Below are 25582 nucleotides of genomic sequence, written 5' to 3'. Positions count from 1 at the left end.
ATAACTAAATATTATAATAGGTGACAACAAAGATTAGGTAATCACATGATCTCACTATCCTGAAATGTCTTAGAAACCAATTGAAACTAAATATAAATTGCTCTTTCTTCATTACTTGACTGGAATTCCAGGGCATGTGGTATGGATTGAACCAGTCAGTTCTGCCATTATCAATGATGTCACTAGTTAACATATGTGCTGAAGTTTAAAGTGTTAAGGAACAGAGCAGGTTACACACGATCCCTACCTCAAAAAGTATTTTTTAAAAATAGAATTAATCAGCTCCTAATAAAAGTCACAGAATGGTTAGATTCACATACAATCATAATTTGTTCAAAACCATTTTTATATTGATAACATATTAAAACACAAGACAGAATAACACAAATTTCAAAATAAATTCAATTCACAAAAGCCAGTGGGAATAAAGCTGATTATTTGTTATAACCAACGTACATGTATAAAGTTTTTAGTGATTGTGATTAAGTGTTGAATACAGTATATACAATAGCTAATGTTATTATATAATAATATATAATGTTCACAAATGGACATTTAACTTATAATTCTTGATAGCACAAAATTTATATTATAATAACTAATGCCTAGTAAATACATCTAAACTAAAAGTATGTGTACTGTGAGCAGCCTCTGCTAACAGTTTAGTCTGAAGCGCTCCACCAGTAATGTGACTATCTGATAGAAACAGAACTTTCAGACCACACCAAGCAGTTTAATTTGGTTTTCAAAACCTAGATATGATACTTTATTGGAAGCATGATACAGCAAAAAAAAATCTGTACATATCCTTTCTTTAAATGAAGAAAACAATGGGGATATCTTTTAGGAAATTCGATTTTATATGATTAATAAATTTTATATTTCTATAGGAAAAAACAAAGATAATTAATGACATAAATAACCACATCTGCCAAAACCAATGTAATCACACTGGGAAGAAAATAAAGGATACTTTAAATGAGTAATTCAGACATGACCAGTGTTGTTGGTCTTTGAGTTTTAAAATTACATGTAAATTTGAAAAATGAGGTATTTTCCACTGTATAATTAAGTGATAACAGTCGGGTAACTCTGATGACCAACTTTTCCTTAGGACACAGTAAGAATTTCTGAAAGTCACTTTACCTTTCAACCTTTTCAAGTACACGGGAACATCACTTTTGATGCTCTTGGAATCCTCTTCTGCTCTCTCCCACACCATCTGAGGAGGGTTGTTCTGTGCTAGCCAGTCAGCTACTTTGTTTTCTGGTGCCATCATTCCTGTCTGAATTCCTGGCAAGTCTTGACTTCCAGGAGAGGCCTTCTTTGACTTGTGGCGCTGGTCAGAAGTGAATTTTGTCACATGGTCTCTAATAGTTACTTTTCCAGGTGTACTGTCATCAAATTCAATGGTAAATGAAGCATGCCCTGCAGCTGTGGTATGGGAACTTGAGGTGTCTTTTGTTGGAATCTCATGAATAGTGCTCTCTGCTATTTGTAACGGCTGCTGGAAGTCTTTTGTAGGGATTTCAAAATAACTTGGTTCCCTACAGAAAGGAAAAAGTGATTCTTCATTTGCAGCTGCAGACGGTTCCTCCACTTGCTTGGCATCTATGCTGCACCCTAATGAGAAAAATGAGAGAGAAATCAAAATATTTGGGAGCCTGTAGCACAAGGGTCCCTGGTAATGACCATCTGCACTATTCTGAGACTCAGAAGGCAGATGACAATCTGGATGAAAAACAACAGCATTGATAAGACAGAAAAAAAGTCAGAGAGATGATCCAATTACCAATAGGAGATGCAAGATAAACAGCAACAATGGCAAAAAAAAAAAAAAGAAAGAAAGACAAAACAGTAAAAGATGGACCCTGTATGGACAGACTCATCCATTTCTCAACTGGAAAACTTAGAAAGAAATCATCAAAATGAGAAAGAATTAAAGTATAGGAGATGTTCTATACATACACATGTGTGTGTAAAATATACACACATAGTATAATAGAAAAAGCATGAATTACCTAATTCAGTTACCAGAATGAGCTATTTCAAATACTTGAGAACAAATGTAGGGCTCTAATAGTGAAGAGGCAGTCAAATGAGGATGGAGATAGGAAGTATATATAGAAGCAATGCTTTGTAAGTAACAACTCCACTTACCAGTCTCTATCATATTCAGAGACCCCACTTTAGGACAAAATTGATAATATGGAAACTTGGGAGATGACACACGTTATAAGGTAAGAGTAGTTATCAATAAAACACGTGGTTTCCTTGCAGCATGGCAAATCAAGCAGCCATATAAAAGAAATAGTGAAAAAAGGAGAAAATTCTGTAGTCAGCCAGTAAGTCAGGAAGAAGTTAGGTTACACCTCTGTATAGACGAATGTGCACAACCGCCCAAAGGTCATGGGTCAAAGCTGAACAACAAGCTGTGAGTGACAAGGAAAACGGCAAATATGGAACACTGTGACAGTTCTTCCACTGCTTAAGCCACTGACTGCATCGATGTGAGAACAGGTGGTGTTTGTAGCACAATGTACAAGAAAAAAGGTGAAGATTAAGCTGCCCTTTGAGAAAATAAAATCTATTACCAAGACAGTCTATTATCATAAAAGAATTAATATAAATAAATTTCCCTAAGGCTTAAATATTAACTTTATTTAAATAGTTTTCAGAGTAAATCAATCACAATTTTCTAGGGAGAAAAAGCAAAACAGGCATACTAAGCCGTTTCCGATCATTTTTTAATTACATGAACTATTTAGGCTTCTGAAAAATTTTCAAATACTACATCTTTCTACAACCCATTAGGTACAATAATTTATTTCTTTATAGTACATTGAATATGAAATTATAACAAAACCATCTTCTTTTATGTTACAAAGTAATATTCTTGCCATCAAATATGTGAGATATGATATAGGTGGTATCAGGTTCCATTACTAAAATAATAATGATCATAATAGTCACGGTCACACTGTCAAAAAATGTACACAAAAGGCAGAAAACATTAAGAAAAGAAATTTTCAAAGTAAAAGTTATTCTTTTCAAAATTTACTCCAAAGTAAATTTTGCCAAAGAAAAGTGATGGTATGTCAGAGAAATTATTATAGTGAGGAAGGCGAAAATCAAGAGCAGATAAATGACCTTGAAAACAGTATCCCAAGTAACACAGTATCAAGAGCCTAGGAGGCTCAGGCTTTGGAGGACATTACTGTAGGTTTTACTGTTCAATAACTTATACAATGATGATTCTCAATAATAAAGGAAAAACTTAAATTGTTCTTAGATCTCTGTCTTTTCTTTGTGTACTGTTAACAAATTCAATGGTGAATAAAGTCAGCTCTGCACTTGCTGTATGGGAATCTGGAGTGTCTGTTCTTGAAATCCCACGAAGAGTGTTCTCTTCAGGAAGGAAATTAGCATCACTCTACCTCTATTCTCTTATCTTTAAAGTGGGCAGAAATAAGTGACTACTTCCTTTAGATATTGTCATAATGGTGAGATGCAAATGGATCATTTGGAAGAAGTGGACAAGTCAAGTGCAACTGAATGCTTGTCATCATTTGTTAAGGTTCTACTCTGTACCATAGTGACATGTGTGAACCACTGTATTTTATAAGTTATGTACATCAGAATTTCAAAGTTGTGTGAGGGAGCAAAGGCTACATTTATTATGCCTCCTTAATTTTCACTATCATGCAATTATTTTCTGAATTTTGTAATAGTTAAATTGATCTGTTTTTCTAACCTTTCTAATTAGTTATATTACCCTTACTCCATACCAGATAGTTAGTTCTGGTGCAAAATGAGGTTAGAATATATGGTACTTGAAGTAAGGAATTTAGAGTTCAGTCATAAAGATTTACACAAAAATAATAAATGAAACAGTACTGTACACTAGCAATATAATATCATTTAGTAATTTACACTGCACATATTCTAGGCAAAGAGGAGGCAGGGATTAGCACAATTCATGTAGGAGTCCAGGGAAAGGACACTAAACAGTAATAATCAGATATAAAGCACACTACAGAATAAAAAGTTCAAAATCTACTTGTCAGGCAAAACAAGGTCACTCTAGTTTTTGGAACTAAAGATCAGTTCATATTTGCTATGCAAATTTACTGCAATGAGGTTGGAACTTAAGGTCAAAAGTTTAATTATGACTCAGCAATGAAAACAAAGACAACAAAGGTAGGTAATACATTAGATAAAATGGAGAAGACCAAAAAAAAAAAAAAAAAAAGGACATTCTTGAATGCCCAGTTTCTTTCCTAAAGGAACTTTTTCCTAAAAGAACTTCTGATGGTTTCTAGAATTACTCTTCTATGACATTGCCCATATGCCCTAGGGACAAATAACTCCATACGATGCTTCAAGGTGAGCAAGATAATGACCTCACACATGGTTTGCCAGAGACTGATTAGAACAGCAGGTGACCTCAATCTGTGAGGAACTAATGAGAGATGTACTGAAGATTTTGGAAGAGGTCTCCTTCCAAATCCTGGGAGGTCTTCTGTATACAACATTTGTTCTTTATTGCTGGGTGTGATAAAAAATTTCTAACTTTGAATGCTGATGGCTGCAGCTTTGAATGTGAGTAGTAACTCCATCAGTATGTAAGTACTGTGGATAGCAAGACAGAGATGGCGAAACTAGCTAACAATACTGTCTATTGCACCAAACAACCCTGACAGAAATCATGTGTGGGACGCAAACCTTCATTTCCTACTTAGTATTGGACAGCAGTCCTTTCACTTACATCTGAAGGCAGGATAAATAATACTGAGAAGCAGCACTGCTTCAACAAAGTTGTGATAGAAACGTATTGGCAAGCTTGGCATTATAAGACCTATTTCATTATGACAGCTTTTAAAGACTTGTACTCTGGTGTAATCACACTATGTCAGAAGACAGAATGTTCATAATTCTCCAGCTAAGAAAACTGTTTTGCTTACTATGTGTAAATAAAATAAAAAAAAAAAAAACCTTAAAGCATTCTGATGTTGTCTGTCCTTGTCTCAGAGTCACACTCTGTCCTCCAAACTGACTCTTGATGTCTGTATTTAGTTCCTCCACTTTTGGATCCTTATCTGATGTTACTAAACAAACTGGCTGTTCCATCCTTCAGTTCTGGTGTCTCTTCAACAACTCTGAGACAATCTCTCTATCTTGGTATCTCCATTTATCTTAAATCTTGTCTTTTCTAGATACTGGTCACCACTTACCCATACCACCAACAAAATGACATATTCCTTAGTTACTGACATGAGGATCTATTTCTGTACTTTGGCTGCTGAATCCTAAATCTTACTGCTATCCTATCTCAATAAAGTAAGCATACTAAGGCTTTAAGGAACTTATAATTTCATATTTCTGAACATAACAGAATTATTATATTTTACAGTGAGTATATAAGCATGAATCAAGTAAAAACATGTAACTCACATGTCCTACTATTTTATCAATTCATGTAAATATTTTAAAATACTTAATGTTCAGTTATAGCACTAATTTTTTATAGTTTTCAACAATTTCATAAGCTAGAAAATATAACAAGCGTTTATAAACATTTCAAAAGCAAACCATCATCACCTTTAAAAAATCAAGTTATGGTACAGATCACTTTTCAGAGTAAAATGACTTTTGTTTGTAATATACTTGACCAATACGAATTTAATATCATAGCCATTGAGGTTCTTTTACCTGAAGTCCCAGCTTCATGACTTTTTTCTTCAGGCTTGCCATTAGACTTGAAAACTCTTTGTTCATCCACCTCATCATCTCCCCACCATGATGGCTGCCCATATAAGGGAGTACCACGGGGCATAGCAGAAACATCTAAAAGAGGTGGGGAGAAAAAAAATTACTAAAGTAGATGAAGCAGGAAAATACATTTTGCATGATGCTAGATTTACTTAGTTGATTAAAAGTACTCAACATTCAGTAATGTAACATTTGAAAATTATCTTAAACAGCACTAAACATGACTAAGTGAACAAGTAATACAGCTTACTATATCTAATCCAACAGATTTCTGTTAAGTGTTTGGGGCTCTCTGATCTATATCTGAGCCTCAGTAACAAATGATCTTTGAGTATTTAGACGGAAGTGTCTTAGGGGAAGAATTTTGTTACCAAAGGAATAATGAAACCAGTTTGATCAGAAATATCATTAAATCTTATATATAAAAAGATGAAATGAAAGCAAATACTGGCACGAGCAACAACACAAAATATTATACAGGAACTATATTTGCATTCAATGCTAACAAATCTGAAGTTTCAGTAGCTGTAGTATTGTTTATCAATTTAATACATTTGTTATGTGTTATATAAAGCATCTTTGTAGTTATTAAAACTGTAAGCATTATATGAGGATGGTATATTAAATTTTCCCTTTTACTTCAATTGTAATTCAGAGAAATATAGATAATATGAAATAATAAACTATTTCTTTCAAATACTGAAATCACTTTAAATATTTAACATATTGGATGTACCTGCACATGGTTGTCAATGTTTCCTAAGGAAAATGGGATATATTAAAATGTACTCTGGGATCAATCACTAGTATACATTATTTTTATACAGGCACATGTGTTTGGGAACAAAGAACAAAGAATATAATTTCTTCAAAATCAAGTATAAATTAGGAATTTCCAAAAGAGTTAACGTATTGTAATGTATATATATTGACAATGATCATGGGCTGTTACTGTAATATACCTTTTATTTGACAAACTACCATGTGTTGTTTGAGGTCACTGAGAAGCTAGTTCTACATTGGGGTAGACACCAACCCCCACTTCAGACCCTGAGTGGGTTTGTCGCAAAGTGTCTTCCAAGGTCTGGGGATAAGCTAGTGCCCCTAACTCTGACGGTTCAGAGAAAATAAAAGTGCCCACAAGTAAAACATGTGTTCTTGAGAACAAAAGAGGTTATTATTATTAATCCCGGAATATTTAAGTGTCTGCAGAGGAAAAGAGAAACTGGAAATGCAGCTCTGGGAAGCGGAGCCACCAAGAGACAGCTTAATTGAGAACAGTAACTGACTGCCTCAGTTTCCCGTTAGTTTCTGCAGGAATATGTGAGCAACCTATTAGACGATGTTTTCTCTCCGTATTTTATGTGCTGTTAATTGCAAGCCTCACCCCAAGGGACAGTCTACTCTGTTTGGGACTTTGTATTGGGAACTCCAGTTGGCAGCTTTAAAGGAGCTTCCAGAGTTGGTTTCTTAGAGCACCCAACTTGATGTTTTTCTTTTGTGCTTCTTCTCTTCTTCCCCTCCCACTTCCTTCCCTCCCTCTCTCCCCCAGAATAGATATGGCTATTGCAGATCACTCTTCAGATCCTACAGGGCACTTACCCACAGATTTCTCCTCGGATTTCAGGGTTTCTGTAGCTCTATGCTGCACCTCGGCAGTAGCATCCACTTTTGAGTCTGTGCCTTTAGCACTTGCCGATTTTGATAATTCTGATTCTGAAGATTTCTGGGACAACTGAAGCTGAATAGTAAACTTCTCATGCTACAAAACATTTAAACCAAAGGGAAGCTTTCATGAAAGACGTCTACTGTAGTGAGCAATAGGCTAACAACAGGATAAATGCTTACCTTAAGAGCTTCTTCAGGGACCCTCATCTCTCCTCGAACTACAGTGAAGAGATTTGTATGTAAATAGAGCTAAGGAAGAATAACTCCAAAATTTTGGTCCCTGTACTTGAAAATGGTTATTAAGTATAATCTGGAAATTGTCCTACTTCAAGAGTAAATATATAACATTATGTTTATTTATTTTTTATTTATACAGGTCCTGGGGATTAAATCCAAGACCTTGCATATGCTAGACTACTCCACCACTGAACCACATCCTCAGATTAAAAATAAAATCATTTTTCCTTTGTAGACAAGGTCTCCAGGCTGTCCTCAAATTTAAGATTCTTCTGGCAGCTCACAGAATACCTGGAAAGTAATGTGCCTATAATACTCCCTTTAATAAGAAAAATACGTAAAATATATGTCATTTATAAATATTAACAACCTTAAAAATTCTGAAGGAGTTGATTACTCAAATTTTATAAACTTTAATAAAAATGAGGTTCATTTTGTAAGTACAAAGAAAATGAATGCTGTAATCAGGGTTGATATGCAACCATAATACCCCCTTTCCCTCCATGTACTGAAGTAAGGTCATATTACATTATAAAACAATGATTCTATACACATAAGAACAAGTGCTAAATATAATGAATACTTTCATTATTATACCAAAACAACGAGGCTTCTTATTAAGGATCAATTCACTAGAGGTCATATTTCCTACTATTAGTTAACCTTAAAATCTTATAATCATATACTAATTCAAAGCATTCATCAATCACTTTAAGGGTAGGAAACTGTAATCACTGTGGTGTGTGTGTGTGTGAAAGAGAGAGACAGAGAGAGAGGAAAGGAGGGATGGAGGGAGGGAGGAGAGAATGTCCAAATGTAATGGGAGCAGTAAACTTATTAACAGAGCTTCTTAGAGCTGTAAACAACCTTGAAGAATACTCTGTTCAATCCACTGACTTGTGTTCTTATTCAATAAATAATTCAATGAACAGAACCCCCTACCCCCAAAGAATCTACTTATAGAATTCTGTCTGGAGCTTTCTTGTCACTAAAGTGGCTTCCTAATGCTTTGAAATATTAAAGTTATTTCCTTTCTTGTCATGTAAAAATTTGCTGATACACGTAAAAACATACATGTAACTAAACATTTAGTGAAAAATTGTCTAGCAAGCAGTTCTCAACCTGTGGGTCACAACTCCCACAGGGGTTGCCTATTAGATATCCTGAATAGCAGATATTTATATTATAATTCATAACTAACAAAATTACAGTATGAAATAGCAACAAAATAATTTTATGGTTGGGGGTCACCACAAGGATCACAGTATTAGGAAGGTTGAGAAATCACTGGTCTAGTACTTTTTTGCCTCAGGAATTAAGAGAAAGATATAAAATACAAAAGGAAGAGTCAGATTATCCGTATTTGCACATGTGATGATTCTATATCTAAAAGGCTCTACAGATTCCATCAGATCTTAAACACTTTCAGAAATATTGTAGGGCATAAAAATCAACATAAAAACAACAACAACAAATTTGCTGAGAAAAAAATTATGAAGAAAACATTCCATCCATCTGCCAAAATAAAGTACCTAGGGATACACCTAAGGAAGTAGACCTTTTCAATGAAAACTTGAGATACTGGAAAAATAGCTGACCATAGAAATGCTCCTAACTGGCAGAATTATATAAGTCTTGAATATGGATGTTACACAAGTAATTTACAGATTCAATGCAATCTTAATCAAAATACCAATGTCTTTTTCTATGCAACTATAAAAGATAATCTAGAAATAAATATAAAAACACAAACGGCCAAAAATAGCCAAAGTAATTCTAAGTAACAAGAACATTGCTGGAAATATCACAATACCTGATCTCCAAAGTACATTGCAGAGCAAGTGACAAAGACAGCATGGTTCTGGCACAAGAAGAGACAGACATACTGATCAACAGAACATAACAGAGGATCTAGAAGCAAACCCCCACAGTGACGAACAGCTAATATAATAAGGTTGTCCCAAACACATGCTGCAACAAAGACAGTCTATTAAAAATCAGTGCTGCAGGCAAAACTGGGTATCTACTTTCAGAAGTATGAAATTTGATCTAAATCTGGCACAAAAATAAACTTAAAGTGGATGAAAGACTTTAATTTAGAACCTGAAATGCTGATACTGCTAGAGAAAAACATTGCAAGACATAGCCATGGCCAAAAACTTTCTGAACAGGATCTGATAGCACAGCAAATAGCCTTTGTGGGATTGCATGGAATTATGAAACTTCTGCACAGCGAAGCAAACTACCAGCAGAGTGAACAAATAGCCACAGAATGGGAGAAAATGTGTTAGCTATACGTATAATGGAGTCAATATCTAGAACATATTATGAACTTCAAAAATAGGCCACTAAAAACTGCAAATCATTAAACTAATTAAAAAGACAGTTCTGAAAAAACAACAAAAAAAAACAAAAAAAGACAGTTCTGAAGACAAATATATATACATATATATATTACATATATATATATGTATATATATATGCACATAGGATGTTGAACATCCATCAGAAAAATGAAAATCAAAAGTACTTTGAGTTCTATCTTACCACATCGAAATGGCTGGCTATTATCAGGAAAATAAAAGACAACAAATGCTGGTTGAAGATATGGGGGTAGGAGAAACATTTATTCATTGTTGATGGTAGTGTAAGCTGATATAAAAATTATAGACATCTGTATCAAGGTGTCTCAAAAAAAAAAACCAAAAAGACAGTTATCATATGATCCAACTATCCACCACAACTGGGAATATACCAAAGTGTTCCACATCCTGCCAAAGAGGTACCTGAACATCTGTATTTGTTATTCTTTATTCACAATAGCAAGGAAACAGAGCTAGCACAGATGTCTATCAACAGTTCAATGTTTAATGAAAATGTAGTACATACACATATTGGAATTTTACTCAGCTATAAACAAAAAGAAATTATAAAGTGTGCATGGAAGTGGGTGGATCTGTAATTCAGCAAGGCAATTAAAATACAGAAAGACAAATACCACATTTTCCATTTTGTATGTAGACTTTGGATCTTAATGTGCATATGTATGTATAGATGTGTGTGTGATAAGCGTATAGGTCGCGAAACTGGAAAGACGATCAAAAGAGTAGAAGTGGTAAAGACAGTAATAGAACATACACGACATGAGAGCAGAAGGGAGGTCAAAGGGCATGTAAGATTGTAAAGAGGATAACAAAAGTAAATTATATTTGAAACCCAGTACTTTGTATGGCAATTAAAAATCTTAAGAAAAAAAGTAAAATGCAATCAGGTATGGTGGCATATGCCTATAATCTTAGCACTTAGGGAACTAAGGCACAAGGCTTATGAATCTGAGGATAATCACTGGACTAGAGTCAGTTTTCTTCAATGATGCAACCCCGGGTAGGCTAGTCAGGCCCACCCTGAGGTTAGCTAGCTAGGCCACACAAACTGAGGAGGTGTGGGCAAGGAACTAAAAAAAAGAATATTCAAAGTTGGGAGGGAAGGGAGGGAACGGTGGTTACAAAAGGAGTTGGGGGAGGGAAAGTATGTTCAAAATACATTGCATGGTTTCTTCAGAATAAAACAACACTGTTTAAAAATCATTTAGTATATCCTCAGATCATCAAAACTGTACCTGCACAATAGGAAGCATCTACCAGATATGAAGGAAGGAACTTACTAGGCCTCTTCACTGCACATTTGTGGTCATTTAAATGATCACAAGTTTCTGAGGTTCATTGATTGTTGTTTTGAGTTTAAGGTAATTTTGAAAATTTGAATCTTTCACTGAGATTCATCCTTTTCACAAGAAAAACTCTCTAGTTAGAAAACAGACTTATGGCATATGCATTATGTTCTCTAGTTCAAATCTTAAGCCATGTTAATGTTGTCTCCCCTATAAGGTGACGGTGTTAATCAGAGCTTTCCACGCTAGGGCATTTTCTATATAGACTGGCTATCAATTTTATATACGAATAAAGCATGACAAGTTCCCTAGTCTAGTATAATTAATACATAAACAAACACAGCTATCACGTAAAATGATTTAGAAAATTCTGTCCCATGAAATAAAATTTCTGCCAATTTAACAGCCCTATGTTCTTTTATATCTGGTTCGCAACCTACTTGATGCTGCAACCCTTTAATCATTTTGTGGTGACCTCCTCGACCATAAAATTACTTTCATTGTTACTTCATAACTTTATGTCATTTAAAACATTTACATTTATTTATGTGGCATATGTGTGAATGCATGTGCACCAAGACACATATGTAGTGGTCACCCAATATACTGCAAAAGTCTTTTCTCTCCTTCCACTCTGTGGGTCATGGGGATTGAACTCAGGTTGCCAGTCTTGGCAGCAGGTAACCTTACCTGTTGAGCCATCTCACAAGTAACCTTACCTGTTGAGCCATCTCACAAGTTTCACCAGATATATTTTTTAAGAGATTTAAAATATATAACAAATAAGTATTTAATTTATATTTTTACTTTTTCAAATATAAATGTAATGTGCTATAAAACTATTCTAGCTTTAAATTTTAAACTTTAAATTTTCTATCTTTTGTTACTTGTGCTAATACATTTGAATATCAGCTAGAGCTATCTGAGACTACAATTTCTCTGATAAAGTGATCTAAGTCTACCAGAATGCTAATGTTTAACTTTTTAAACTATTATTTGAGTTTTGGTACATGTTTAAGAACTAAATAAATCTCAAGATAAAGTTCCAACATAATGAGAAATATTTTTATTTCAATTATATACAAATAGAAATGTTTTTATTGCTTAGTCATTTTACTAGGTTCCTTCTACTATTCTTTACAGTACAGTAAAATTTTACAACTGTTCAATTATTAGACTTTGATTATTAAACAAAAATTCAAACATACATTAAATGATAACATTCTAGTAAAACTTGTGTCAGACTACATAGGATATGTTAAAGTTTGAATTAAACCAGCAGGATAGCGTGGAAGGGAAGGCAGGTTAATGTTTTATATCCTCCTAAGAGACTGGCTTGGGCCCTCATAATCCCCTTGGCAAGAACCTAGGCAGACAGTACTTAAGACTTTCACTGTCCTCCCTCCAGCTCCAGTCTTTAGCACCCAAATTATATGCATAGCAGCACGGCAGAGAAGCAGCTGCATCTTACCAAGCTTTCCAGGACCATTCCCGAGAACCAGTAATGGAAAAGCAAGCAGAAAGCTTCTAATAAGCATAAACTTCAATATTGTGAATCCTTATATCACAAGATGTTAATTTGTAGCATAGTAAATATTTTTCATTCATTTAATAAGTGCAAAAACTTATATAAGGATATCATATCCAAATCTCAGCTTATCTTCAAGTTTCAAAGTGATGTAAGTCTGCTCTGGTATCCTTACATCATTCACAAAAGTCTACAAGGAAGAAAGAAAAAGGTTTCATTGCATATGAAGTATTAATTCTCACATTCCAGTCAAATTCATCAACCTATTACTCAAAAGTATTTACCGTTAAGTGTATCCTAACACGTGTGAAGCAGTCTGCAGCATTAATTATTTCATACTAAACCTGTTGTCAATATCACTGGTAACACAAAGCACAGTGAGGCCAGGCTTATTTTGGCACTTGGAATATTTCTAAAAAGGAAGTTGGGAAAGTGCTTAACCTGAAGCTGGAAACCTGTACAAAGTAAAGTACTTAACTCTAAACAACTTCAGAATTTTTAGTAATTTTATTTGTAGGGATTAACATTTTATCACATCATTCTCAGAATCATTCCTTTTAAAACATTACATTTTTTATATGTGGTATATGTATGTGTAAGCATGTGTGCAATACTGTGCATGTGCAGGTCAGGACATCTTGCTGGAATTAGTTCTTTTTCCACCATGTGGGTTTCAGGAATTCAATTCAGTTCATCAGGCTTAGCTGTAAGTATCTTTAACTGCTGAGCCATCTTGTGGTTGCTTTACAGCTGCCATATGGATCCTTTGGATCTATGAATCTAAGATACACAATGGTATCTTAGTAAATGGATTTTTACTATATGTTGAAATTCTACTTTCTCTTCACCAGGGTATTTTATTTTTACTCAATTATTTCTAACAATGCTGAATATTATGAAAGTAACAAGACAGATAGCAGAATTACCTAGAAAGGCACTATACAAGAGAAATATATCAGAGTTCCCAAACAGTATACACTACTTGTATTTTCTTGCAGGCTTATAACAAGAACTAAAATCAGTTTTGATAATGAGTTTGAGGTGTAATCTAGTGCATTAAAAACATACTAGTTCAAGAAGTAAAAGTGGGAAGATATTTTACATATATGTATAAGTCTTTGGAATTTAACCTAGTTACATCTCAAGTATTCAATGGTTGCTAACGGCTACAGTGAAAAGCCCAGACAGAAGAATCCGGCAAGGCAATAGAGACACAAATCAACATCTGTTATCCTTCAGCTTCTTACTGCAATGCCTGACATATTGCATTAGCTTTCTAAGAGGACATCTGGCGATGCTATTTTTTTTATTTTTGTTATTTGAGACCAGGTTTCTCTGTAACTTTGTAGCCTAGCCTGGAACTAGCTCTTGTAGACCACACTGGCCCCTAACTCATGGAGATCGGGCTGCCTCTGCCTCCCGAGTGCTGGGATTAAAGGCATGCGTCACCATCACCCAGCTTGGAGATGCTATCTTTGTAGGCTTTTTCTTCTTTTCCTTTAGTTCCTATTTTTTAAAATACTATTAAAGAGGACAGCTGAAAATACTCAGTTTAAATGTCTACTGAAGCAAAGGGAGATAAACAGGAAAAAATACAACTCAAGTATACAATGAATAGACAAGAACACTGTAGATTATTACAATGATGCTATAATCATAGCATAGACAAAACAATCAAACTGTGTATCTTCAGGGAATGAAGATAATTCTAGCTCACTTTTCTTTCATCCAGAATCAATAAGAGAAAAGGGTACTTATAAGAACAAAAAGAAAACATTTTCATACTGTTAGCCATTTAGTAAGGACCATGCAGTATTTCCCAACAAGAACCTAAATAAAATAATTTTATATTTTTAAATTTTATTTTAATGTTTTATTTACATTGTGTGTGCACACACATGCAGGCACTCATCAGTGCTCCTGTCTGTGGAGGACAGTGGTCAACTTCAGATAGTGGTCTTCACAATCCATCTAACTTATTTTTGAGGCAAAGTCTTACTGGGACCCAGGACTGCTAGTTAGGCTAGGTGTGCGGGCCAGCAAGTGCTGCAAATCACCTGTCTCCGCTCCCCAGTGCTAGAATTACAAACATACAGGTAATCACATTCAACTTTTTATGAATGTGCTGGGTATTGCACTCATGTCCTCACCGAACTCCAGTCTGAAAACGGGGAGACAATGGGTGTAGGCTGGAACCTAGGCTGCTGTGTAGTGGTAAAGCAACAAAAGACAGGATTGGATGTGCGAGGCATGGCAAGGTACAGAGGCAAGTGCTCTGGTGGGAGGAGTCAACAGGAATTGTAATCCACACTATTAATATATATATATATATATATATATATATATATATATATATATATATCCTTTACTCTATAGCATGTGTGCCTAGTTTGTCTGTTTTTGTTTTTTAATTTTAATTCTTTCAGCATGTTAACATTAACTAGTTTATGTTCCTAAATGCAAGGGCCTTCTCTTTGTCCCTTTAAGAAGTAGAATTTGAGTTTTACTCCTGCCAGGTGGTGACAGCAGGCATCTTTAATCCCATTTAATCCCAGCACTTGGGAGGCAGAGGCAGGCAGATCTCTATGAGTTCAAGGTCAGCCTGGTCTACAAGAGCTAGTTCCAGGACAGGTTCCAAAGCTACAGAGAAACCCTGTCTCAGGAAAAAAAAAAAAAAAGTAGAATTTGAGCTTTATTCTTTTAAAAAGTACAGAATGGCAAGGAGAGTGGAAAGAACTCTGCCAAAGAAAATCTAACCCGTTCGGATTCCTCCTAGGGGAACAGAAGAGCAGGAAGACTACGTACGGTTCTGGTTCTGGAGGAATGTCAAGGGGGAAAGGGACAGTCTATAATGGTTCATGCCACATGGGAGGAATTTCAGTTCAAAGTTGAAGAATGTAGACTTAATTACATGTACTAGAATCAACAGAATAGCTAACCAAAAAAGTTCAAATAATCAATATTAAAGTCTTTTATTAGTATGCAAATTAAAAAGTAAAAAAAAATTATGCATTTGCTTTCCATGTGTTCAATGTGTATTTTTCACAGCAGCAATTTGAATCACTCAAAAAACAAATAGTTTGTCAAATTTCAACAGGATATAATATCAAAGATAATATATTTGCTTGTTAGAAGAGTCACAGGAAAATTAAAATGTTGAAATAATTTAATACATCAATCTTCTTTCATATCCTGTGACTATTAAATATTCTGTAAAATGTAGGAAGGTCATATAGAAATATGAAAAAAACCCTACCAGTTACACAAATATATTTAAAAAGACAAAGAAAGAGCAGCAAGAGCAAATCCTAGTGTTCCAATAATGTATTGTGTGTGGTAAAGCACATGTTTAAATCTCTTATGCTTACTCCAGCCCTAGAATAGAGGAGGTCTTCCAGTATCTAGCACCAAATCTACCTTTCCATTCTTACTGTCTAAAGTGGGAATGTATCTCTTGTGCCCAGAGATTACACATTCTGACCACGAGGGCCTTCTGTTTCCCTGCACATGAATTGCAGTCACACAGTGAGCTCAAACACCATCTCATCTCCCTACAGGAATCTTTATCACACATCACATCATTAAATGCTTTTCTTAGTTCCTCTTTATTCTTTAGCTCCTAAGTATAGTTTCAATGCACTATGCACTTTTTAATTATTTGAAAGGGAAAGATAAACTGAAGAAAAGGGGACTATACAAATAAGGAATATAACTTTATTAACATTAAATAAGTATTCGACCAAGTAAAAACCACATGGTTATCTTACCCCATTTAGGCTGCCTAAGTCTTTCACCAAATGTTCATCCGTAGACGCATCATAATTGATTACTGCATGCTGTTTATCCACACTACGGGACTAAAAGTAAAAACTTTAAGCTAATAACTACAAGAAAATACTAAAATAAGTAACAAAAAAAGATTTTTACCTATATAGACAATATTATTAGGACAGCTGATAAATATAGGAATAGAAAAAAAAAGTAGATTAAATGAAATCTAAACTGTATGATAAATTTAAAACATAAATTTGGCATCATTTCCTAAAGACGAAAGTAGCTAAATTTCCAAAATACTCTTTCCAATAAATTCAAATTTTAATTCTGAATGTAAATTAACTGATTTTGTTGGATGTAACAAAGTACATATTTTAAAAATTGTGATATTACACAGAAATTCAATGAATTATTTTCTATTTTACCTATTTTATTGTCAGAAAATTGCTACCTTGCAAGATTTCTTCCTTTAATGCTATTATAACATACTATTATAATATAAAACGCATAAAAAAATCCAAAGACTAAGATAATAAAAAGGGACAAAATGTAGTATTTTCTGACCAAATTGATTATCACTTAAAGTGTGATTTCTAAAACTGCAGTTTTTAGAAAAGTTTTTCTATAAATATAGGTAAGTGTACATATATATGTGTGTGTGTGCATCACACACGCATCTGTGCAGACATTTCTGTTTTAAGCTTTCCTTTTTCAAAATATAATCCTCAAAATATAGAATTTATTTACAAATAGTACAAATTACTTAATAAATATTTTTTATTATAAATGAAATTAATAAAACTGATACAAGAATTAGGTGAGCCAGAAGATTTAAGTCTTAATTTTAAAAAGTGTATCTGATAGCTGACTGAATCCTATGGCTCTGTAAAGGGGAGGACAGCTCTCGGGGCCTAGCTAAGCTAGTGCTTGCATACAGAAAAGGCTGCCACGTTACCTGCAGCATGAGCTCACAGTCATCTCTTCCAACAAAAATCATTTCTCGGGGCAGCCTGTGGCGAGTGCCTCCACTGCTCACCAAAAACCAGGATGTCAAGCTCATTTCTGCTTAGCTTCTGAATCCTTAGCAAAGCTACATCATCCTGCAGATGAAGAAAAGCACATTAGAAACTCTTCAGTATCTAGTTGCCAGCACTGTGAGTAGGCCTAAAATAGAATTGCCTTTATCAACATTTACACCCAATATAAACCACATTCTCATCAGTGCTGTAATCCAGAAACTCTAAGAGTCCAGTTAAAAATGAAAGAATTAAGGTTAATAAGTAGATGGTCAACTAATAAATTTTTTATTATATTACTAAAAGGTTTCTAGACTCAATCTGCAATTTCCAAGCAAAACAGCTAGTAATATAGTAATATAAAAAACAGCTATGCAGTACAAATGCGTGTCTTACAGGAAAAGTTCAAGAAAGAATGAAACTGAGAAAGTAAATCTGATATATAACCGGAATAACTCTGGAATCCAAAGACACTGCTTGTCTATCAAGTGTAGAAGAAGTTCCTAGGCAGATCAGGCAGGCTATTGCCTCCTCAGTGCTCATGGTTCACAAGAGTGAACCATGAGCCACTACTCTATCTTTTCAATGCATTTTTCCTAGAGTAGCAATTCTTAAAATTTTGGTACTTAGGACTCTCTAGTACTTACAATAAAGGACCCCTAAGAGTAATGCTTTACATGGGTTATGATATACTTGAAAAACTAGTATTGTTTCATTTAAAAGAATAATAACTAAGAAATCTCACTTAAAATCACTAATATTTGTAGAAAACATTTTCTAGCCCTCTTCCAGGGAGAAAAACAGCACTACTTACAATATGAGCTATCTTTTAAACGAATGGATGAATAGAAAAATCCCCACTTCATGCACTTACTGTCCCACCATAAAGCATGTAAAGGAAAGCTGTTTTAGAGTGATAAAGAAGGATTTTATCTTAAATCTTTGAATATCTTTAGGGTGTTTTAAAGACACTAAAAATAACTATACAAAGCCAAATTTTTTTGATTCTATGCTCTATGGAAACCCGGCATAGACTATGCACATGTTCATCTTCCCTCGGGTGGGCTTTTGTAACATCATACATTGGTCTTTTGAAAATATATGGTTTTCAGAATTGTGTAGATCTTCAAAATACTTGATTCTTTCATTTCCACTACTTTAAAACACATTCATTAAACATTACCACTCATCTCAACGGAAAGATTTTTAATATTAGTTTGTTACTAAGCTCACAAGAAGAACTCATTATCTCAAATGATGTCCTTGATACCTAAAATTTTATCACTGAAAAGAAAATCCTCAGAGGCAGGTGGATCTCTGTGAGTTCGAGACCAGCCTGGTCTACAGAGCTAGTTCCAGGACAGGCTCCAAAACCACAGAGAAACCCTGTCTCGAAAAACCAAAAAAAAAAAAAAAAAAAAGAAAATCCTGTCACTTTTTAAGGTTCATTTTGACAAATGCTTAACTCTACTTTAGTAATCTGCCAATCACTGATGTAAAATGGTATTTTATGAAAGCATGGGCATAGTTCAGCTTACAACTCACTCTCTAGGAGACAACCACACTAGTCTGGCACTGAGTGTAACTACCCTATAAGTACTTTTGTCTAGTTCTGAGAACACACCACAAAAATATGAATCCAAGATTTAAGATAGTAACCAACCATTACTATTTTTGTGAGATAATCTTAGGCGAAGCGGGTGGCTTTTTAAGACTTTCTAACTGCAGTCGTACAAGAGTGATGTCTATAGCTACCACTGGTACAGTCTGGTCCTGTGCCCTAATCTGAGCTGCAGTTTACCACAGTTGTTTCTGTGTCATGTGTACTAACAAATGCAACAAGAGAGGCAGAAAGTTCTTTGTTATCATTAAACATCTGGTCCCATGGACCATTGAAATGATTTCCTTCAGGAACCCTGAAGGACCAGTAGACTGAGATTCTAACAATTATTGTCTTATGGGATGTGGCATTGTTAGTAAGAAACCCAAACGCTGGAGTCAAACAATCAATGGGTGAGTCTGATCCCAGAAGTTCTACTGCTTCTCCTCTGCAACGCCTTAGGTAAGGTACTACGTGCCAAGCTCCTTAGCTTCCTCTCCTAAACCCAAGAGTCTTGGTATTAACTACTCAAGTTTTATCTTAGGAATCAAAAGAATATTTTCATTCTTTCCTAAGATGTACACTATGCTACATTTGAATAGGAAATAAACTATAATGGAAGAGAGCATTCTACAATAAAATAGAAGCATACAGTAAAGCAAACACCGTCCAATGTACTGGGGAAAATGCTTATTGTATGTTAAAATCACTATCTTAGTTCCTTTTATGTTATGTGATAAATATCATAATGACTAGCAATTTGGACAGAAAGTGTTTATTTGGTTTACAGGCATCATCAGAGGAAGCCAAGACAGAATGTCAGAGAAAGAAACTGGAGTCAGGAACTGAAGCAGAGGCCAAGGAGGAACATGTCAGACTGGCTTGTTCAGCCTGCTGTCTTACACAATCCAGGATCACCTTCCCAGGGGCAGCACTGTCCACAGTGGGATAGGCCCTCTCCTGATGGAGGAAGGTCATTGGTTAAATAATAAAGAAACTGCTTGGCCCTCATAGGTTAGAACATAGGTGGGTGGAGTAAAGAGAACAGAATGCTGGGGGGAAGAGGAAGTGAGCTCAGATGCAGGGCAGCTCCTCTGAGAGACAGACGCCATGCTCTCCTCTCCAGAGCAGATGCGATGAAGCTCCGACCCAGGATGGACATAGGCTAGAATCTTCCCGGTAAGCGCACCTTGGGGTGCTACACACATTATTAGAAATGGGCTATTCCAGGTGCGAGAGTTAGCCGAGAAGAGGCTAGATATAACGGGCCAAGCAGTGTTTAAAAGAATACAGTTTGTGTGTTGTTATTTTGGGGCATAAGCTAGCCAGGCGACCAGGAGCTGGGGTGGCAGGAACACAGCCCGCAGCTCCCCACTACAGAATGGCCCCCAACGTGTGGACGACTATATCCATAGAAAGCCTGAAAAAGCTTGGGAAAGAATAGAGTAAAGCATGTTTTCTTGGTAGCAGCAATTTCTTGGGTCTGCTCTGCTTGCTAGAGGCAAGCAAGCGCTCTCATCTAAGAGAGGCTTCCTGACTCAGCTTTAGCTGCAAAACCCGCAGCTCATTAAGAGGTCCTGCCATGAACACTTAAATGGTATTGATAAAAGCTGACTGCATGCTTATTTGTTTTCAGCTGTAGCAGGAAAAAAGTTGTGCTGTTTTAAAATGCTGGCTTTCTGGGCCGTCCTGCCAGGGCAAACTCTGACTAAGGCAGGAGGGCTGACTACAGAGAGAGGACTTGAATGTTGTCTGTGGATATAGTATTGCAGCTTGCTTGCTGGCAGGGACCTTGAAATGCCATAGACTTAGACTTGTGGCAATAAAAATGGCTACAGTTGGTACCTCCGTCATGAGGCTAGAAAGCTAAGGAATGTGCTGGATCTAGCCTGCAAAGCCACGGCTTTAATCCTACCCATATTGCTCAGAAATTTGAAGGCTCATGTGGTCAGATAAAAAAAGAGAGATATGCAGTAAAGAGAGACTCAAAAACAAAACAAATGAAAATTTCTAAATGGTTTACAATGTGTTAAAAATATATGCAGGCTAAAAGTTAAAGTTCTTAAAGTAAAAACAAAAAGAAAAGGAAGAGAGTAGTTGGGTGTGGTAGGACACACCTTTAATCCCCAACACTTGGAAGGCACCTCTATGACTTCAAGGTGTGGTAGCAAACGCCTTTATTCCCAATGCCTGGGAGGCTGAGACAGGTGGATCTCTGAGAGGTCAAGGACAGCCTGGTCTACAGAGTTATTCCAGGTCAAAGATACAGAGAACCTGTCTCAAAAAAACAAAAAATAAAAGTAAAAATAAACAAAATAAAGGTTAAAATAATGCTGCACAAAGATGGAAAATACACAGAGAATCTTGATATTGTATGCTATTATGCTCTCTTTGAATTGTTTGAATGCTGAGGAAAGAGCAAAAGCTGCTAAAAGATATTTGTTTATAAATGCTGCTGAACTAATCCAAGACAGATATTTTCAAAATACCTTGACTTCAGAATTTGGATCTAAGGATCTGATACTTTGGAAAAGAGTTTCTTCTTTTGTTTTCACAGAGGATGAGACACTGTGGATTGCTTTTATCCCAATATGGTATGACAGACCACGCCCTCCTGAATGGTTGCTGTGAACACCCTCAAAAACTTACTTTGCTCAACTGCCGACTGAGATGAACCTAGCAACAGGTTATACCATGAAAGACCTAAATAACAGCGCCCCCATTCAGCAGGAAGCAGTTTGGAGAGAAAAAACTGCGCCCATGTTCCCATATATTGTTTATAAATGTTCTTTTACATTTAAAGGGGGATATGATATAGGTATGAATAATTTGCATTGATATGGATTTTGCTTTAGTGATTTAAATTTAAGATCAATTTTGTTATATGTATATGTATTTCTGATCTTGATTAAGGTATTGTGATTGTGTAATTCATTTAAAAATGCAATGTATATAGGTTGTTAATAGATAATTATCAATAATAGTCAAGCTTGTAGTTATGTTAGATTTTCTAGATGTACATGGATATATTTCAGATAGGCATTCTTCATATCTTTCAAAGGCTACAGAATATGGCATTTTAAATGTTTTAATAATTTAGGATTTTTCATGACAATGAGACACTCTGCTCCTGGCAGCACCAATCTACTTCAAGAGGAAGATGGGCATGGAAGAGGCCCCTTATGGAGTTTGGTAGCCATTTGGGCAAGAAACTGCTCTTGCCTGGACTGTTGCATAAACTGGACACAGAGAACCCGCAGAGAGAGGATTGCTGAACTTGCCTAAAGGTGAGATGATCTTTCGGGGTTCCTGACTCATGAAAGAGTCTGCGAGACATTCTGCAGGACACAGCAGATAGTGACTGAACTGCCTTTGAAATTTCCTGCTTCATGGAAATGTCTGCTGGAAACTATGGGCCTGTAGGCCGAAGATGGATGCCCCAACGGTACAGAGGAACTTTGGGTGACTGTCAAGGCAGCGAGATGTCTCTGTCATTTCTAGAGTTTGAAAGTTGCTTATTTCTTGTTTGCTTAGGTAATATTGTATCTTTCTGGAGTCTTTGATGGAGTTGAAGAATATAGTTTTCCTTTGTTATGATAAAAGATAAAGTAGATGTAAATATTGTAACTGTAATTCTTGCTTGATAACTGTTTTGTTATATGTAATTTTACTATGTTAAAGTTAAAGCCTTCCTTTTTTTTGTTTAAACGGAAAAAGGGGAAATGATGGAGGAAGGTCATTGGTTAAATAATAAAGAAACTGCTTGGCCCTCATAGGTTAGAACATAGGTGGATGGAGTAAAGAGAACAGAATGCTGGGGGGAAGAGGAAGTGAGCTCAGATGCAGGGCAGCTCCTCTGAGAGACAGACGCCATGCTCTCCTCTCCAGAGCAGATGCGATGAAGCTCCAACCCAGGATGGACGTAGGCTAGAATCTTCCCGGTAAGCACACCTTGGGGTGCTACACACATTATTAGAAATGGGCTAGTCCAGGTGCGAGAGTTAGCCGAGAAGAGGCTAGATATAATGGGCCAAGCAGTGTTTAAAAGAATACAGTTTGTTTGTTGTTATCTTGGGGCATAAGCTAGCCAGATGACCAGGAGCTTGGGCGGCAGGAACACAGCCCGCAGCTCCCCACTACACTCTCCCACCAGTTACCAGTCATGAAAATGCTCCATAGGCTGCCTACTGGCCAGATTGATGAAGACATTTTCTCAGCTGAGGTTCTCTCCCCTAGGTAACCTTAGTTTGTATAAAGTTGACAGAAAACTAACCACCCCAGTCATGTACACATACACGATGCACACAACTCTTACTAAAACAAGCAAAAAATTCTGTATAAAGTTAAAACAATCAAATCTTAATACTTTTTCAGTTTATTTAATTAGTTTGGTCAAATTAAATATTTTAATTAAGCTTCCTAGTTATCCAGCTATTCAATGCATACTTTCTGTCAAATTGGGTGTTCAGCATTTCTTTCACTATTTCAGAATAGTCTCCAAGACCATGTCAATAGAGAACCAGAACTTAACTAAAGGAAATCTCTTATATAAATATATTACATAATTTACATACTCCATGTACAAGGAAGAAGCCATTTTAAAACACTGAATAGTAAGTACGTCAATAGTCACGCACTTTCAAAAGGGAACAAAAATGAAAACTACAGTATGACATATTCAAAGGAAATCAAATTCAGCTTAAAAAGCAATCTAAACCACAGGAACCAAACATGAACAAAAAAAGCAACTTCTTTATGTAGAAAAAATAGTTTAAACAAGCACTATTCATATGTTATAAAAGTTTTTAATTCTCATTTGCTATAAGAAAGTCTTTACACATGTCTATAGTATGACACGTAATATAACTGTAATTAGAATTCGACATATAATTGATTTGATGCAGTTATTATGATTATATAAAACAATGCAGTTAAAATTTCTTTTTATAAATCTTATTTGTTTTTTCATGAAACTATAAGTTAGAGAATACACATTTTTAAAAATAAAACCAAAATGTAATATTTAGTATATTCTTTTATGGGCTAAAGCAATGAATGACCTAGAGCCTACTAAGTGTCCTCTCTTCTGGGGAATGCAATATAACATAAAGCTAGATTACCTGCTTTTCTTTAAATATCTCTAAGATAGATTTACAATCATCCTCCCAGGTACTCATTTCTTTTTCTTTTTTCCATGTGTCTCTGTATATGTGGTATATTTGTGTTTACAGGTTATGTGGCAAGAGAACAATGTAGAGACCGAAGGTTGCTGTTGGGTATCTTCCTTGATCACTATTTATTGAGGTGGGTTCTCTCCTTGAACCTAGAACTAATCCAGCTAGTTAAGATAACCAGACTGCACCAGGGACCCCAGGCCTGTACCTCATAAGTGCTGGAATTACAGGTAGGTCATTCAACTAGGCTCCAAGCAATTTCCAATTGGGAAATAGACCCAAAGAGACACTTCTCAAAAGAAGACATGTAAGTGGCCAGCAGTAAACACCAGGGAAATGAAAGTCAAGACCAAAATGAACTACCTACCACCTTAATCCATAAAGTAGGTACCCCAAAGATAATAAGTGATGGTAGTAACTATAGTTGGAAATATAAATTAGCACAGCTATCATGAAAAGCATTATGGAGGTTCTTAAAAGTCTAAAAATAGAGCCACTGTATGATGCTGCAGCCCCATACGCAGGCCTATTTATATACAAAGGAAGTGAGACAGAAGGGAGAAGCATTTCTATTCCCATGTGTACTGCAGCACTAACTCCAACAGCTAAGAAACAAAACAACCCAAATGTCCATATACTCAACCACAATAAAGCAAAAAATCCTGCCATTCGACCCAGCACTGATGGAAATAGAGGCTCTTGGATTAAGTCAAACAGGCTAGGCACATAAAAACAAAGTATTGTAAAATCTCACTGGCATGTACAATCTGAAAACATTGCTCTCACAGAAGTAAAAGATATAATGGTGGATACCAGAATCTGGGAATAGCCAGGAGAAGGGGGATGAGGAGAGGCTGGTCAATCAATGATCAACTAATTTATAGTTCAATGGAAGCAAGAAGCTTCGATATACTATTGCATAAGATTACTATACATACATATTATATCTATTAAATTACATAGATAATATAAATTCCAAAACACTAGGAAAAAAATTAATGTTGAGGAAACAGACAAGTTCAACTCATGTAAATGCTATACCAAGTATCTATGTATTAAAACATATGATATACTTAAGTATATACACACACACCTATTGAGAAGCCTACCAAATCCAGGGTTGCTAGGGCAAACAAACAAAAG

General features: G+C 35.5%; 1 protein-coding gene across 9 annotated transcripts in view; it reads right to left on the bottom strand.

The window, feature by feature from the left end:
• Positions 1–25582, bottom strand: part of Cep170 (centrosomal protein 170) — a 90409-nt gene that overhangs the window by 48442 nt on the left and 16385 nt on the right. For all 9 annotated transcript variants that reach the window (XM_057769343.1, XM_057769344.1, XM_057769341.1 and 6 more), the window contains exons 2-8: positions 17605–17749; positions 16643–16732; positions 12987–13065; positions 7621–7679; positions 7375–7534; positions 5713–5847; positions 1147–1623 (exon numbers count right to left, since the gene is read on the bottom strand). In XM_057769343.1, the coding sequence (XP_057625326.1) occupies positions 1147–1623; positions 5713–5847; positions 7375–7534; positions 7621–7679; positions 12987–13065; positions 16643–16732; positions 17605–17709 (1105 nt within the window). In that variant the 5' untranslated portion in view covers positions 17710–17749. The remainder of the gene's footprint in view (positions 1–1146; positions 1624–5712; positions 5848–7374; positions 7535–7620; positions 7680–12986; positions 13066–16642; positions 16733–17604; positions 17750–25582) is intronic.

Source organism: Chionomys nivalis, chromosome 5, assembly GCF_950005125.1.
Source record: "Chionomys nivalis chromosome 5, mChiNiv1.1, whole genome shotgun sequence".
Lineage (NCBI taxonomy): Eukaryota > Metazoa > Chordata > Mammalia > Rodentia > Cricetidae > Chionomys > Chionomys nivalis.
The sequence above is the reverse complement of the archived record's forward strand: the minus strand, read 5'-3'. Positions and strand labels throughout refer to the sequence as shown.